Source organism: Staurois parvus, unplaced genomic scaffold (assembly GCF_062004578.1).
Source record: "Staurois parvus isolate SC_StPar_1 unplaced genomic scaffold, SC_StPar_1.0 ptg000082l, whole genome shotgun sequence".
In the NCBI taxonomy this organism is placed as follows: Eukaryota; Metazoa; Chordata; class Amphibia; order Anura; family Ranidae; genus Staurois; species Staurois parvus.
In genome coordinates, this window is record NW_028317878.1 from 3,239,487 (window position 1) to 3,256,711 (window position 17,225).

At 40.1% G+C, this 17,225-nt stretch overlaps 1 protein-coding gene across 1 annotated transcript in view; it reads left to right on the forward strand.

Moving 5' to 3' along the window:
- HIBADH (3-hydroxyisobutyrate dehydrogenase) overlaps positions 1-16,619 on the forward strand; it is a 164,916-nt gene extending 148,297 nt beyond the window's left edge. Inside the window, exons 7-8 of the mRNA XM_089669890.1 lie at positions 8,443-8,599; positions 15,864-16,619. Of these exons, the coding sequence (XP_089526016.1) occupies positions 8,443-8,599; positions 15,864-16,022 (316 nt within the window). The 3' untranslated portion in view covers positions 16,023-16,619. The remainder of the gene's footprint in view (positions 1-8,442; positions 8,600-15,863) is intronic.
- The last annotated feature ends 606 nt before the right edge of the window (positions 16,620-17,225 follow it).

The window sequence follows — 17,225 nt, forward strand, 5'->3', positions numbered from 1 at the left end:
CTCCTAGAGCAGAAAGAAAACTCCTCCTACAAGCTTTAACCAGTGCTCTGCTGAACACTGACAGAAGACACAAGACTGCTCTAACTGCTGAAGTTATTTAGCAGTTTATATTTACTAAAATAATTGCACTTCCATGTTGTGTACTGTGGGATACCAGATATAGTGAATGCAGGGTACTGGGTTTAGTAACACTTTAAGCCACTCAAACTGAAACCCAGGATGTTGTAAAGACCAGTGCCTGTTGTAACAATCATGCACACAGGTAGGGGCGCGGTTCTCCATTTTGCTCCAAACCTCTGCATTTTGGTATTTCTCTTAATCTCCTATGCAACCACCTGGGGGGAAGGTGCCGCAATCGTGCACACCAAAGCCAGACACCATCCTCATTTTGTTAAGAATTCTTCATGTTATCCCCTCATTTCCCCCTCCCTCAGGAATGTGTTCAGTGTATGTTGCTAAGTTCGCTGTCTATACAATCCTCTTCACAAATAAGGTAATTGGCTTGTCTGTTGTAAGGAGACACCAATTGATTTTGGGTAGAATTAGGCTGTTCTGCTTTGCGTGTAGTGAGCGAAGTGAGGATCTTCTGCCTTTTAACATCTGGCAGAGAGAGAGAAAGCCAAGTCTCGCTGTAACATCGAAACTGAGTGGAGACAAGAAATCTTTTTTGAGCTCATCAGACTTGAAACTGCTTAACCCCAGGCATCTTTTTGGCAAGTACTTATCTACCTAAACGTCTTTCTGTTATCTGTTTGCTGTGCTGTTGTGCTCTGTATATGTGTGTATATGTATATGTGTATATTGGTTACATCTTTTTCCTGTAAATATTTTTACTGCACCCTTTTGACCTTTTAGTAATAAATGATACTTTCTGAAAGTGTTGAACTGTTTCTAAAGCTAGTTACTAGAACTTACGTATTCCTGCCTCTAAAAGAGCGATACTGTGTTTGTTTAACCCTCTGTATAACCGGTCTGCGGTGACAGTGTTATACAGACGATTATCTCAACCATCATAGCGTTATTGCTGAGTTTCCTCTTTTACTGTACAAAAAGGAGGTGGTGGCAGTGTGAAGGGTTAATTGCGTAATTAACCTGACCCAGTAACAAACGTTCCCAGGCTGCAGGTACGTCGATTGTGGTCCAATTAGCTGGAAAATCGGTGTGCAGGGTGCAGCTGGGCGTGGCATTGTTACGCACGTGACATCGTGGTTTTAGATTGGCTAGTCCTTCAGTCACGAGTTTGGTGAGAAGGGCTGGGGTCTGACACTGCGCCCGTCACACCTGTCTATGACCAATTTCAGATATGTATTTGCAGATGACAGACAAAATAATGGTAAAGCAATGCTGTCATGAGAAGATAAAAATGCACAAAGTATAAATAGGTTGAAAAAGAAACCTAGGTCCTGTATGACCTATCCGTTTTTTTTCTGAAGGGAGAAACAATATTTTTATACATTTTACTTCAATGTTTGGAGTGGTGCTACAGCTTTTAGTATGTTCCATGGCACAAGTGTGGGAACAGAGCTTAGGGTAAGAAGCTTTATGCATTTTTGCAAAAAGAAAGATGAAAGGAGAAAACGCTTGACTGGTTGTCAAGGGCATCTTCTTTTTTAATTTTATTTAATGTTTAAGTGAGAACCTTGTGAGTGGGGTCAGCAGCTGTAGAAATCCGTCTATTATACCTGCTCTCCTCTCAGCCCAGTGATAATGGTGTCAGCAAGCTAATGATGATGGACATATAAGGGTACCTTTTCAGACAACTTTATTACACACTAGGTGTATAAACCTTGCAAATATGGTTTCCCCCCCAAAGTCTGGTTTGTTTAGTGTGATTGCTTTGTACTGTGCTCTGGTGCTGTTCAGTGTACCGCTTGGAAGCCATAGTTTGGCGCACACTTCAAGACTCAAACACGGTACTCTTAGGTGTGATCGTTAGCCTGAGCATGATGGTCGAGCACTCTGATGTCAATTTTATACAATAGTCACATGGGAAAAACATAGCGCCCAAGGGCTCACTGTAGTCTATGGCAGAGGTGGAGTATTTGATGCAAATTTAGGCAAAAAAGAGTCCACAAGATAAAACACACAGGGGGAGATTTACTAAAACTTGAGAGTGCAAAATCTGGTGCAGCTTTGAATAGAAACCATTCAGTTTCCAGGTTTTATTGTCAAAGCTTAATTGTACAAGCTGAGCTTAGAAGCTGATTGGTTACCATGCAGAAATGCACCAGATTCTGAGTTCACCAGTTTTCATAAATCCTCCCCAGTAACTAAGATTTGCGATGTGAGGTACAAGACACAGACCTGCTGTTGGTGCATATATACAGTAGTTGTTATATGATACAGGAGGGCACTTCCCTTCACACATAAAACAGTTGAATGCTGATGATGTAAGCATGCCTGGGAACATTTTCATATATCTCAATGTGAGTGCGGAAGGTAGTGTTTTGGGGTTGGGAGGCAGTCTTGCTCGGGCACAGTAGAAGCTAACTGTGCCTAGTGTGAGTACACGTCAGATTTTTTTTTTGAGTGCTGTGGTTTTGTTTGTTTATACATTGGCAGTGCAACTTTCTTTAGTGTAGATTTGCTTTTTGAGTATATTTACAACATTGTATCTCAATCACATGTAGCCTGGCTATTCAGCTCTGTCTGAATTGCTTTTAGCTTTAATAGAAAGTGAATTTGGAATGTACCCACATGTAACAGCAGTCTTTTCCGTGGATTATAGTAGCCAGGCAATTTTTGAATTGAGGTCAGAAAGGTAAGCTTTTCAAATTGAACCAGAGCTTGTCTTCAGAGTCCACTTCTATATACCCCTATATACTGTATGATTACCAACTTGTTCCTTACTAATGCCTTTAATGCTCTTGATATCTAATATGATCGTATGTTCAAATTTTTCTTTATTTTCATTGAGTACCGTAATTGAAGATACATTTGTATATTTATATGTGTCAAGCAGTATCTTCTAGCAGATGTAAACATGCTGTCTGTTTTTCCTGTGTCAGCAAAAAAATGTATAACTTATCCACTTGGCGTATTGGACATACAAGTTGGGATCACTATGATCCCCCTGCTGCAAAGTATGGGCCCAGCTAAATTTATGAGTAACGTATGTAAAAGATCATCAGGAATAGTCTTTTCCGTGAGTCTGTCTAGAGGTTCTAAATTGCATCTGAACCCAAGAATAAAAAATATAAGCACAACCCCCCTTCTCCCCTCCTGCTTCCTAACTTTATAGAATACTAGAATTCGAATCTTTAGCCAGGTTCAGGGTTCTTCATCTAGGCCAGGTTATCGGCACTTGATTGAGCTGAAATGTAGGTGGGTATGGTGGTCAAGCAAAGCAACTGATTGCTCAAGCAGATTACAAAAATATAGACCTAAATATTTCAAACATGACTTTTTGAGTTTGGGATATGTTCTGAAAATGTTATGCGACCATGAGGACTACAGCTAAACACTATTGTTTTAAAAATCTACAAAGTAGTTTCTGCACTGGTACTTACAGTATTACATTTTGGAAAGTTATAGATGATATTCCAGATGTAGCCATTCCTTTCCCTTTAAAGGCAAAAAGAATTCTGTAACTAACGCTAGATGGTGTTAGTAGGAATCTCCAAAATTAATTTGTGCCAACTGTTTGTTTTTAAGAATATTAAAATCTTGAAGATAACGTCTTGGCCACAATGAGCATGATTTTATGTCATAAACCTAGTGATAGAACAAATGATGTTTCTGCTTGGCCAAGCTTTGTTTTATAAGGATCAGCAACCTTATCAGCAGTTGACCCAGAACTATAGTGCTTGTCTGCCAGTAGGAGAACATATGTCACATCTCTGTGCAGACTGCTTCCTGGGCAGCTCAGCTTAATGAAGATTTAATAATGAGTCTGTGCAAGTCCCACACAGCTGAGGGCTCTATCTGGAAGGATCTTGTAACCTGTTAAATATTGGTTTTACACTGTCATTAGTGTACTTATTCAGATCCGTTTCTGCTTGTGCTGAATAGTTACTAAGTAATGGTAATGGCATTGTTTAATATGCTTTCTACTTAAACCTCAGGTTGTACTTTTAGGTGATTGGGGATTTATTTTAAAGTGAACCTGTCACACACCTGAGCAGTTTAAACTGAGCTTGTGATATAAAATGCATAGGCAGAGATTCTGTAAATTCTGTCTTTCCTTCCTACCCATTCTTAGCCTGTTTAGTAAAAAAGAAGAAAACATCCTTCCAAAGTGGCCTTTTACTCACCTAAGTCCACTCTCCATGTCCTTTGCCGGTGTCTTTCCTGGTTGGAGATTTGTAGTCCAGCATTAAAGACAGAGAGGGTAAAGAATGGAAAAAAAACCTTTCACGCCGTTACTAGAAAAGATGGGACTATTGGGACAGCAGCACACACCTGGCTATACCACTAGCAAAAAACAAACAGAAAATTGATCTTGCGCTAATCACAATAATGCCACAGACTTTCCAAAACAAATGAGATGAGATGAGAAGACAATAGGTAATACAATGGAAGGAATATGGGAGTGAAGGGTAAGGTGAAATAATAAAGGTCCAAAATGAGGACCAAAAGGTGTAACAGACAATAGACCGTGGGCAAAACGCACGGAAATGATCAGGGAAAAATAAAATCTTAGCTAAATCACAGTAATAGTGGGACATATGAGTCCGTCATAACAAAAATGAAATAACGTGAATACAACTGATGAGAAAGAGGAACAAAATGTGAAAAATACAAAATGAAGTGCTTAACCACCTCCCGCCCGCCATATAGTCCAATGATGGGCGCAAGGTGGTTCTCTCGTTCTGATAGGCAGTCTTTTGACGGCCTTCCATTCCCCCCTGCGCATGCGCCACTCAGGGAGTGCACAGCTCGGCGATTGGCTCGGACACAGCGGATCACTGATCCATGGAAAGAGCCGAAGATGTCGGCTCGGTCATGTGATCAGCTGTGGTGTCCAATCACAGCTGATCACATGTAAACAGGAAAATGCCGGTTATCGGCATTTCTCTCCTCTCGAGCTGACAGCTCGAGAGGAGAGGAGAGCCAGTATTAGGCATTCCGCGGAGGGGACATGTACACTGATCATCATGGCACTGATGATCAGTGTGGCCCCAGAAGTGCCACCTGTCAGTGTCCATCAGTGCCAGCTGTCAGTGCTGAACAGTGCCACGTGCCAGTGCCCATCAGTGCCACATTAATGCCACATATCCGTGCCCACCAGTGCACATCAATGCCATATCAGTGCCACCTATCAGTGCTGCCAATCAGTGCCGCCTATCAGTGCGCATCAGCGCCGCTTATCAGTGCCAGTCAGTGCATCCTAGCAGTGCCACCTATCAGTGCCATATATCAGTGCCACCTACCAGTGCCTGCTCATCAGTGCCACCTATCAGTATCCATCAGTGCATCTTATCAGTGCCCATCACTACAGCCTCATTAGCGCACATCGGTGAAGGAGAAAAATCACTTATTTACAAAATTTTATAACAAAAAACTAAGAAAAAACATTTTTTTTTCAAAATTGTCAGTGATTTTTGGTTTAAGAAAAAATAAAAGACCCAGAGGTGATTAAATACCACCAAAATAAAGCTCTATCTGTCACAAAAGAAGATAAAAATTTCAAATGGGTACAGTGTTGCATGACCGCGCAATTGTTATTCAAAATGTGACAGCACTGAGAGCTGGAAATTGGCCTGGGCAGGAAGGGGGTATAAGTGCCCTGTAGGTAAGCGGTTAAATATTAAAAGTGGACAAACCAGTTATCACAGAAGAATGACAATAACAACGCACAGTGAGGCCAAAAATTGTGACCATGCGAATAAAGGATCATAACACAATGTGCATCAAAAGGCCATGTGACAGAAACGACTATATATGTTTGCCAGATTTATTTATGGTATTTATATGGTCACTTATTAGAGTGCAACTAGTATAAAACAGAAAATGGTGATACAAACGCACAGGGAGACAAGAAAAAGTGCTTCCATAGTTTAATATTGTAAATTAATCAGATGTAAAGACAAATGTGAACTTACATGGGAACAGATCAAACAAGGCATCAATCCCATGTGCTGATATGGGTGTTCTGGGTGTACCAATATGGCTGCAACCGTTCGCGTCGGAAATTACGTCACCACATTCCGCTCTCCGACCTACGCGTTACATCACTGTCACATGACTTGTGCTCGTTCTCGCTTTTATACTCAGTGTGAATGGATTGGAAAATATGCGATATGCAATCCAGTACATGAATTGGAAGATATGCAAAGAACATTTTCTTTCAATATTGTAGTACCATGGTTACAGACTACATTCCTGTTGCCGCCAGCCATACACATATATGTACCAGCCCGGTGATGGGCTTTAAAGCCTAAGATTAGCTCAAATGTTCCCCACACAAAAGTCAGCACAAGGGGCATGGCTTAAAGTTCGTATGTGTTCCTTTTGCTGACTCTTCTTTCTTCGGTAGAAATCTTCACCTGTCCTAACATTCCCTCGCCCCTACTGCCATAATATTCCACTGCATTTGGGGTTAATACAGCTAAGGGGCTGTCATAAGCTCCTTTTTAAGAGAACTTAACTATACCTTTCCTTTCAGTTTTGCCATTCATAGAAGACTTATCGCAGCTGTCATAAATGACACGGGATCTCTGAATGAGGCCTTGACAGATGATTGATAGCATCATCTCCTCCATTGGAATAGATGATGATATCCACTGAGAGAGGAACAATCAGCTCAAGGGGCACATAATATTAATTGTAAGTTATGTCCCTTGTGCTGATTTTTATGTTTTGAATTTTAGCTAAACTTGGGGTTTAGCACCATGCTGCCACATATGTGTATGCAGTTGGGGCCATAATTCTGGGCTGTGAGCGTGTTCCCTGTCATTTAGCAATTGAAAGTCAGTTTGATATGCACCTGATCATGTGATCACTCTGACAGCCAATCAACGGGAACGCCTTTTGTCTGTAAACGCTTCTTTAAAGATCGCCAGGAGCTAGTGGTAGGGGGTTAAAGTGTTTGTAAACCCTAACAATGGGTATCTCTTATTTTCTTCCTTTTTGATCTGTTAAACCATTGAAAGTGTTTTTGTTATATTTGTATGATGGGTATAAAAAAGATACATGCCTGATCATGGCAGAAAACCAGTGAGCATTGTGACTTCCAGTGCATTCTGCATAAACTGTCCTGAAATCTCAAGGAGCATTATCAGTCCTGTCTGGTTTGCTTTTGCAAAATAGAGGAAGTTATTCTGTAATTCACAGAGATGTGGAAAGGAGAAGCTGTTTTGTAGTCTAAATCAGGAGTGAGCAACCTTGGGTGACCACGCTGCTTCTCAATCAGTACCTTACAGTGAGTAAGAGTTGTTGCCCTAGGAGGAAATGTGTTACTGGCAGGATCACCAAGTGCACAAAATGGGGAAAAAAGCCTGAAAACATAAAATTAATGCAGTGTAAAACAGTGCAGCGCTCAACCAGTGAAAAAAAATCATAAACCTTATGTGATTTTGGATGACTCCTTGCTACTTTTTTCAGAATGTTTTGGAGGACCATCCATGATGTTACCAATATATTAAAGAACGTTGATTGACCACTCTTAGTAAGTGGTCACAATCCTTCCGGTAAGCCTTGCATGCGAGTAGATGGTGTCACACTGGTTATATGAAGTTCTCTGGTTTCATCACGGCACGTGGGACTGTTTTTAATTTGACTCCATTAGGGACTTTTACACTGTATCATCATTATTTATCACGCATAATTCTTAAGATTAAGGTTTATGATTGATTTTTTTTTTCACTGGTTGAGCACTGTTACACTATTTTTCTCCTAGTATCGTGTACAGTTGCTATTTGGTTGGAATATTGACACTTTTTTTTTTTTTTCTGAGTGCAGATTTTTGTTGGTATTGGCTATAAAATTAATGCAGCCACCAGTCCTAAGACTAGTAGAATGCAATATGATATATTTTTGTTCTTGGGTTTAGGTACGCTTAATGCTTTTTTTGTATTAAGTTATTTATGTTGTTAAATATTTTATTTCTGTATCTAGGACTTCTTTTTGAAAGGGTAATAAATATTTGTCTACCGTGTTTCATGGGGTGGAAGTACTTTGTTTATATAATCTCGTATATAATACATGAACTGTAATGCAAATGTATACTGAACATTTTTCTCCCCCAAAATCTATCCAGGCAGTTTTGTAGTATGTGCTGCATCTGATAATGGGAGCTGTAAACAAGGCAGCATAATAAACACTATGAGAGATTTATGGATTTTAATTTATATTGCTTACCCTATCTCCCATATCAATACTCCACCATTTTTGGACACATAATAAAGAGTGAAAAATGACATTGTGTTTCTTGTGTGTAAAACTTGTCACCCGTGTCCTGATGCAGTTGAATATTAATATGCTTTCCTTGACCCTTTATAGATTAGGGCTTGACCCAAAGCTGCTGGCCAAAATCCTGAACATGAGCTCTGGACGATGCTGGTCAAGTGACACTTACAACCCTGTACCAGGGGTTATGGAAGGCGTGCCCTCCGCCAATAATTACCAGGGTGGATTTGGAACAACCCTTATGGCCAAGGTACATTATTATGCAAATTGTTGTAATACATTTTGATTATGGATAAAAAAATTCATTGGATTTATATGGTAAGATAAAGTAAATTGTTAAATCAATTGTTTGCTCTAAGGTAACCCTTCTATGGAACTGAAGTCTCCCTTGAGATGCAGCTTATTCTTTGTGCTATCATTTATACTGTTAGTGGGATCTAAATAGGATTGCTTTCTTTACCTTTTGCATTTTGCTTTTTCTAATGTATGCATTGCACTCAAAGAATACAACATGTTAAACAACCAACAGGTTTAGAAACCCTTAAACAACATATAATTTAACAAATGTTTAAATCCCGATCCCAGCATGGGCAAAAAGACTTAAAAGGATCCCCCAGTAGACATTATAGAAAAAAAAAATTTGCCCTGGATACTATTTTCAACCCTCACTGGCCTTGTCCTTTGCAGGACCACCCACTGTTTGATCCATGGTCAACCCTCCTTTTTTTTGGTTAGATGACACTTAGGTCATTCAGCCCACTTCCTGTGAACCCAGGACTTCATGGTTTTGCCTGCTTCCCTGTACTCATAGGAGGGTTGTTCTGCTGTCTGCAGCATTTAGGATCCACCCACTGCTGAAGAAGAAGAGTATGTGGACTAGACCAAAAACACCTATATAAAAAGGTTGAGTATAAAGATTTTGTTTTTAAAGGGATGGTGGATACCCCAGTAGGCAAGGGGAAAAAATAATCCCAAGCCAGAGTTGGACTTTAATATTATACAAACCTACATTGTGGTTGCCCTGTATATTATAGAGCAGGGGCTCTTAACCTTTTCTGATTACAGACCCCTGGTGGATTACCTAATATGTCCCCTTATTGCCTTCACCAGACTGTTCTCAACATCCTCAACTATCTTGTTCTCCTTTGAAGTCAGAAAAACCAAGGTCATTTGACACATCAGTTTGATTTCTGCCTTTTTTTTCCTCCTTGGGAGCACACTCTGTGTACAGCAGTTGCACGGTCTGGCAGGCATACGCACAGTAGTAGCTGCTGTCTTAGTGAGAGATGATGCTGTGCCTATCCAGCGCATGTGCAGTAAGGGCTGTTGATACTGTGCCTGGATTTCAAATCACATGCATCGTCTACGCACAGCACCAGATCTCAGCAAGACTAGAGCCACTACTACACATGCACCAGCAGCCCCTACATCCCTACAGTACATGGCCCATCGTAGTGCTAAAGCACTGAAAGACATGGTCTGTATTGCTCATGTTCCATAGATGGTGAACTATAAAGAGATTGACTAGTAGATGGGTAAAAATGTTTTTTTTTTTTTAAAAAAGGTTATATATAACAAAAAATTAAACCAAACACCCCCAAAATGTATAGGTACATAAGCAACAAAAACAGTCCTTCAAAGTGATCCTAATTTAAAAATTGCAGGTATGTTAATTGCACTAATTGGTTTACAATTCAACTCCTCAGATTGTAAACCAATAGAAGAAATATGGCATAGTCTTAAAATCTTTTGTTTGTTCTTCAGATAGCCTAGCATTAAAATAATTTTCCTATTTACCCAAACAATCAAGAAAGTATATAAGGTTTTTTTTTAGAGCAGAAGAGACATACAAAATCTCTTCCACTTAAAATCTCCACCTGCTTTATTTTAAAAGTTTATTTCTGCTTGCTTTAAATGTCTTTTTAAATTGATGATGACAATTCAGTCAAAAGGCCATTTTTATCTGCTGATGTCCTTCCATTTTTTTTTTCTTCTTCTAATAATTTAAATAATGCTGAAAACCGCTCCTGGACTCCTAGGTTACCACTTGTCAAAGCTGGCAAGCCCTGGCTTCGGGTTCCCTTTGCTTTTCAAAAGAACATCATTGTTAACTTGGCAGAAGACAGGGTGTCCTCCACTGGACTTCTCAGATACTTTGGAAGCATGGGGAATCACTGGATCCTAGGAATAAGATGTTACACATCTTAATTTAGAAGGCTCTAATTAAAAAATGCTTTGACCTGCTCAGGTCTTTTAGGAGAGACTGTCAGAATTTTAACCCATTAACAACGGTGCCTCCTGGCCCTTCAAAAGGTTTCTGATGCTGGGAGGAGGGGAGGGGTTTCTGATCATTTAACCGCTGTGATTGGCTGTCCCAGGGGGTCACATGATCAGAAAGATTTCTGTGAGCCACCGGTAACTGTGCCAGGAGCACACAGGGTGTGGGCTGTCAACACTGTCATGTTTACATTCTGGTATGCATATATGTGGCCTCTCGCTGTTAAAGCCGGGCTCCACTTGAAATAAAAAATCAAAGTCAGCAGCTACAAAAACTGTAGCTGCTGACTTTTAAAATACAGACACTTACCTGTCCCTCGGCCCAGCGGTGTCCTCACCACCGCTGGTTTCACTGGCCGTCTTCTCTCCCTCGCGCCGGCATCTTCAGTGTGGGCACCCGGCTGTGATAGTGGGTGCCCAATGCGCGAGAAGCTCTGTGCTTTGTGAAAGGCCACGTAGTCTTCTGGGACCTATCATTTCGTTTCCCAGAAGACTACGGGGAGGACAACTTCAGCTTCCGATCGCAGCAGAAGTGGGTACCTGTCAAATTCGGGTACCTGCTCCCCAAAGGTGCCAATCCTTAATGGGGAGCAGGGGACAAAGGCTTAAAGCGGAACTTCCCCTTTTGGGTGGAGCTCCGCTTTAAAGCCCACATGCCGAGAGGCTGCATATATGCGTACCGCCGGTGTCAACCGTTTAATAAACTCAACTTATTAGTTCCTGCTTTTATACTCTCCTCCCCAATGACCCATGCCTACATTTTCTACTGTTGGGAATCTTACACATGGAGACATTCGGTGCACTCTGAAGTGTGATCTGTGTTTAGATTGCTTTGACGACTGGTGGTGAAGTGATATATTGTGCCACAATCACGTGCATTGCATAAAACAATTTAACTTAATGGGTGAGTTTGACAAGCAGTGAAGCTCCTTCCAGCTGAAATTTTACAGTTTGGGCGGGTGACTGAGAGGTAGTAAAATGTTGGCTTAGCTGCCCATTTTTACCACCCATCTAAAAGAGACCGTACAGCACTACAGCCTTTATTAACCTTTTTGGTTTCTGGGAGTGTTGGATATCTGTGTCCCTTGCCACACGTCATAGTTCCATCCTCTTTCCATTATGTAACTGCTGATACAAGAACACCTAGTGCACAGCAGGAGACACAGGCATCCAGCACTTCTGTTAAATGCCAAAGAGTTTTATGGAAGTAAGATAGAAGACATGGGCTGAGGAGAGCTGAATACAAACCCTCTTCTGTAGTTAATACAGGAAGTGTGAATAAGACAAAGAAAGCTTTACATTACTTACAAACTTAACAGACATTTACCAAACATATGAAAAAATGTTTCTAATGATATGTTAAGTGGAATAAAATGTAGCAAATAAGAATTTCATTGTTAGGCTTTACATACAGTTGTGTTCAAAATAATAGCAGTGTGTTGAAAAAAGTGAATAACGCTGAAAATCCTAATAGCTTTTATTTCCATACACACAAATGCATTGGTAACACTACACATTCTATTCCAAATCAAAACATGAAGAAAAATATATCAAATTTGTGTTCCTCTAAAAAAAAAAAAATTGAAGAAAAGTAAATATTAGACTGTTCAAAAAAATAGCAGTGTTTGTATTCTTCTTCACAAACTCAAACATTCACTATATAAACTGAAAAATGTTTGAAGATTTTGCTTTCCTTTGAATCACTTAATTAATATTTAGTTGTATAAGCACTGTTTCTGAGAACTGCTGTACATCTGTGTTGCATGGAGTCAACCAACGTCTGGCACCTGTGAACAGGTATTCCAGCCCAGGATGATTGGACTACATTCCACAGTTCTTCTCTATGTCTTGGTTTTGCCTCAGAAACTGCATTTTTGATGTCACCCCACAAGTTTTCTATTGGATTAAGATCCGGGGATTGGGCTGGCCACTCCATAATGTCAATCTTGTTGGTCTGGAACCAAGATGTTGCACGTTTACTGGTGTTTTTGGGGTCGTTGTCTTGTTGGAACACCCATTTCAAGGGCATATCCTCTTCAGCATAAGGCAGCATGACCTCTTCAAGTATTCTGATGTATTCAAACTGATCCATGATCCCTGCTAGGCGATAAATAGGCCCAACACCGTAGTATGAGAAACATCCCCATATCATGATGCTTGCACAACCATGCTTCACTGTCTTCACAGTGTACTGTGGCTTGAATTCAGTGTTTGGGGGTCGTCTGACAAACTGTCTCCGGCCAATAGACCCAAAAAGAACAATCTTACTTTCATCAGTCCATAAACTGTTGCGCCATTTCTCTTTAGGCCAGTCAGTGTGCTCTTTGGCAAATTGTAACCTCTTCAGCACATCTTTTTTTTTAACAGTGGGACTTTGCGGGGGCTTCTTGCAGATAGCTTGGCTTCACATAGGCGTCTTCTAATTGTAACAGTACTCACAGGTAACTTTACACCTTCTTTGATCTTCCTGGAGCTGATTGTTGGCTGAGTCCTTGCCATTTTGGCTATTCTATTTATTCGAATGGTAGTTTTTCGCTTTCTTCCACGTCTTTCAGGTTTTGGTTGCCGTTTTAAAGCATTTACGATCATTTTAGCTGAGCAGCCTATCATTTTCTGCACTTCTTTATATGTTTTTCCCTCTCCAATCAACTTTTTAATCAAGGTACACTGTTCTTCTGAACAATGTCTGGAACGACCCATTTTCCTCAGAATTTCAGAGAGAAATGCACTGTAACCAGCATGTACAACATTTGCTGCCTTACTTCCTTAAATAAGGGCAATAATTGCCACCTGTTTTTCAAAGAATGAATGACCTCACTAATAGAACTCCACACTGCTATTATTTTGAACATGCCCCTTTCAATTAGTGATTCAATTACACAGAATCGGCAGCATGCATGTCATGATTGTTGGGTCTGTTGGATTTCTATTACTCTACTACACCTGCTAGTAAATTAATTGCCATGTAGAAATATCATTTCTACCAAAAACAGTGATTGATCAGGTTAGTGATGTCTGACTGCTATTATTTTGAACACAACTGTACATAGTTGGATCCATTCATTTAAAATGAGCTAGTATGGCTTTCTGGGTGCTGGGTGTACTTACTGCCTGTCTGCAACTGTGTATCAGTTACTGAGCACAGTGGGGAAAATAATTATTTTATCCCCTGCAGATTTTGTAACTTTGCCCACTTACAAAGAAATGAAGGGTGTATACTGTCATTTTTTATCATAGGTGTATTTTAAATTATACAGAATATCAACCAAAAATCCAGAAAAAACACAATACAAATGTTATAAATTTGAGTTGCAGTTCAGTGAGTAAAATAAGTTGTTGATCCCCAAGCAAGACATGACTTAGTACTTGGTGGAGAAACCCTTGTTAGCTAGCACAGAGGTAAGTCGTTTCTTGTAGTTGGTTACCAGGTCTGCACACATCTCAGGAGGGATTTCTTTACAGATCTTCTCTAAATTCTTAAGGTTTCTTGGCTGTCGCTTGAAAAATCGAAGTTATAGCTCCCTCCATAAATTTTCTATAGAATTAGGGTCTGGAGATTGGCTATGCCACTCCATGACCTTAGCGTGCTTCTTCTTGAGCCACTCCTTTGTTTCCTTGGTGGTATGTGTTGGGTCATTGTCATGCTGGAAGACCCATCCACGACCCATCTTCAGTGTTCTGGCTGAGGGAAGAAGGTTCTCATTCAAGATTTTACAATACATGGCCCCTTATTGTAGCAAAGGTGGCCGGTACCTTTAGCAGAGAAATAGCCCCAAAGTACAATGTTTCCACCTCCGTGCTTGACTGTAAGGATGGTGTTCTTAGGGTCATAGTCAGCATTTTTCCTCCTCCAAACACAGCGAGTTGAGTTAATGCCAAGCAGCTCAATTTTGGTCTCATCTGACCACAGCACTTTCTCTCAATCCTTCTCTGAATCATTTAGATGTTCTTTGGCAAGCTTCAGACGTGCCTGTATATGTGCCTTCTTGAGGAGGGGAACCTTGTGGACGCTGCAGGATTTCAATCCATGGCGGCATATTGAGTTGCCAATGGTTTGTTTGCTGACTGTGGTCCCAACTGCTTTGAGATCATTCACAGGTTCCTCCCGTGCTGTTCTGGGCTGATCCCTCACTTTTCTCATTATCATCCTGTACCCCATGAGGTGAAATCTTGCATGGAGCCCCAGACTGAGGATGGTTAATGGTTATTTTGTATTTCTTCCATTTGCAAATAATTGCTCCAACAGTTATCTCCTTCTCACCAATCTTCTTGCTGATGGTTATGTAGTCCATTCCAGCCTTGTGCAGGTCTACAGTCTTATTCCTGACGTCCTTTGATAGCCGTTTGGTCTTGCCCATGATTGCAAGGTTTAAATGGAAGAAAGAGATTCTGTGGACAGGTCTCTTTTATACACATAACGAGTTGTCATTCGGAGCACCTTCCTAAATTGACAGGACTAATCTGTGTACCAAATGAGCACATAGCCAGTCTGTGGGAGACAGAATTATTGTTGGTTGGTAGGGAATCAAATACTTGTCTTACTCACTGAACTGCAACTCAATTTATAACATTTGTATCGTGTTCTTTCTGGAATATACACACACACACACACGTTACTGTCTAATGCAGCCCTTTTCAACTGGGGTGCCTAAAAGATTGCCCAAAATTTGTATCAAGCCTACGTTTTAGTTACACAAAGCCATAGGTTTTCATTGTGCACCATTACAATCTTCTAGCCTCTTAACAGCCAATGACACCATCAGTTGATATGGAGGATGTCGATCAACTGCACAGCATTCTTGTTTGACCCTCCTCTGCCCCTCTCTGTCAGAAATTAGGTCAAATTAGCTGAGTGAAAGAGAGAAAATGATGGAGAGGATAAACATTGGAATAATAGTCAGTACCAGTGTGCAAGAGTGTACTTGCTTTGGAAGAATAAATCAACTCTAATGTTGGTTTCCTGCATGTGTGGGTGTTGCTGCATTAGGCAAAACTATAAATCATTTTTTTACATTTTACCCTGGAGTGCTTTTGAGACTGTCCATAATTTTAAAAGATTATTCATAACTTTAAAGGGTGCCTTGACTGAAAAAAAGGTTGAGAAACACTGGTCTAATGATCTGCTGTACCTTGTTAAATGATTTGTACAATTTTTGTAATTTAAAAAAAAAAAGAAAATAAAGCAGGTTGTTCATCGGTTTCTACCTATGTTTTAAAATATCTTGTTTACTTTACAGGATCTGGGTTTGGCCCAGGACTCTGCCACAAACACTAAAACCCCAACACCTCTGGGATCTCTTTCGCATCAAATATACAGAATTATGTGTGCCAAGGGCTATGCCCAGAAAGATTTCTCATCTGTCTTCCAGTTTTTACGTGAAGAGGAAAACTTGTGAACAACTTTTGAAGATCTTTACAAACACTATTTTTTAATCCATGTTAAATAAGCAAAGGACAAGTTAAAAGGGTGTAATGTTGGTGAGGAATTCTTTTTAGAAGTGAATATGTGGTCTCAGACACTGCATCCTTATTGTCAAAATGAAGCGGACGGTAAAAGTGGAGAAGCAGCCGCTAAACTGCTGGTCAGAAATGTCCAAGCACCAATACGTGTCTCTACCCATGCTGAATCTGGAGTTTTTAAGGCCAAATTTGGCCTGATCTTTGTTTCATTAATCTTTTTTCCACAGTCTTTTTATATAGCTGTAATTGCCACTGTGTCATGCAGTATTTTTGAGGAGCAGGATGTTTCTGTGCTGCAGCAAAGACCACCTGTTACAGTACTGGGTTTATTCAGTAAGGCAGTTCAAAGTGATGTAGCCCACAGCAACAGATCAGATTGGAGAACTATAATCAGATTAGGTAAGCGGCAATTTTGGGTTAGTTGGTATGAGATAATGTACTATGCTTTGTTCTTTGGACTGCTTTATTGGATAAGTCTGTATGATTTTTATCAGTCATGCTTTAGACAATAAAGGATATTCTTCTGCAGGCTACTCTGAAGTCTATACTATTGAAATACCTGGGTACTTTGTTTTGTCTGTTGCGCTCTGAAAATGAACACCAATACACAGAGGAAAGTATGATTTAATAATTGTGAACCAAGATCCGGACCTTTTTGTGAACTCTTAATAAAACATGGTAGTCAATCCTTTTTTCCCAAAAAATGCATTTTATGGTGTTGGTTTTTTTTGTGCATGTGGTGTGTGTTAGAGCCTAAATGGAGATTAGGAGAAAATCCCTTGAGTTTTTTTTCCCAGGTACATATAAAAATTTAAAATTCAACAGACCCTTTTTTATCTCCAGCAAAATGGTCCAGAACTATAGAATACATTATTATTTGGGTAGGCAACATCAGCATAACATCTGGATCACTTAAAACCACACCTTCTCCAAAATAGTAATTACCTCTCTGTGGGGTAGATACAGGTGAAACTCGAAAAATTAGAATATCTTGCAAAAGTTCATTTATTTCAGTAATTCAACTTAAAAGGTGAAACTAATATATGAGATAGACTCATTACATGCAAAGCAAGATAGTTCAAGCCATGATTTATCATAATTGTGGTGATTATGGCTTACAGCTCATGAAAACCCCAAAT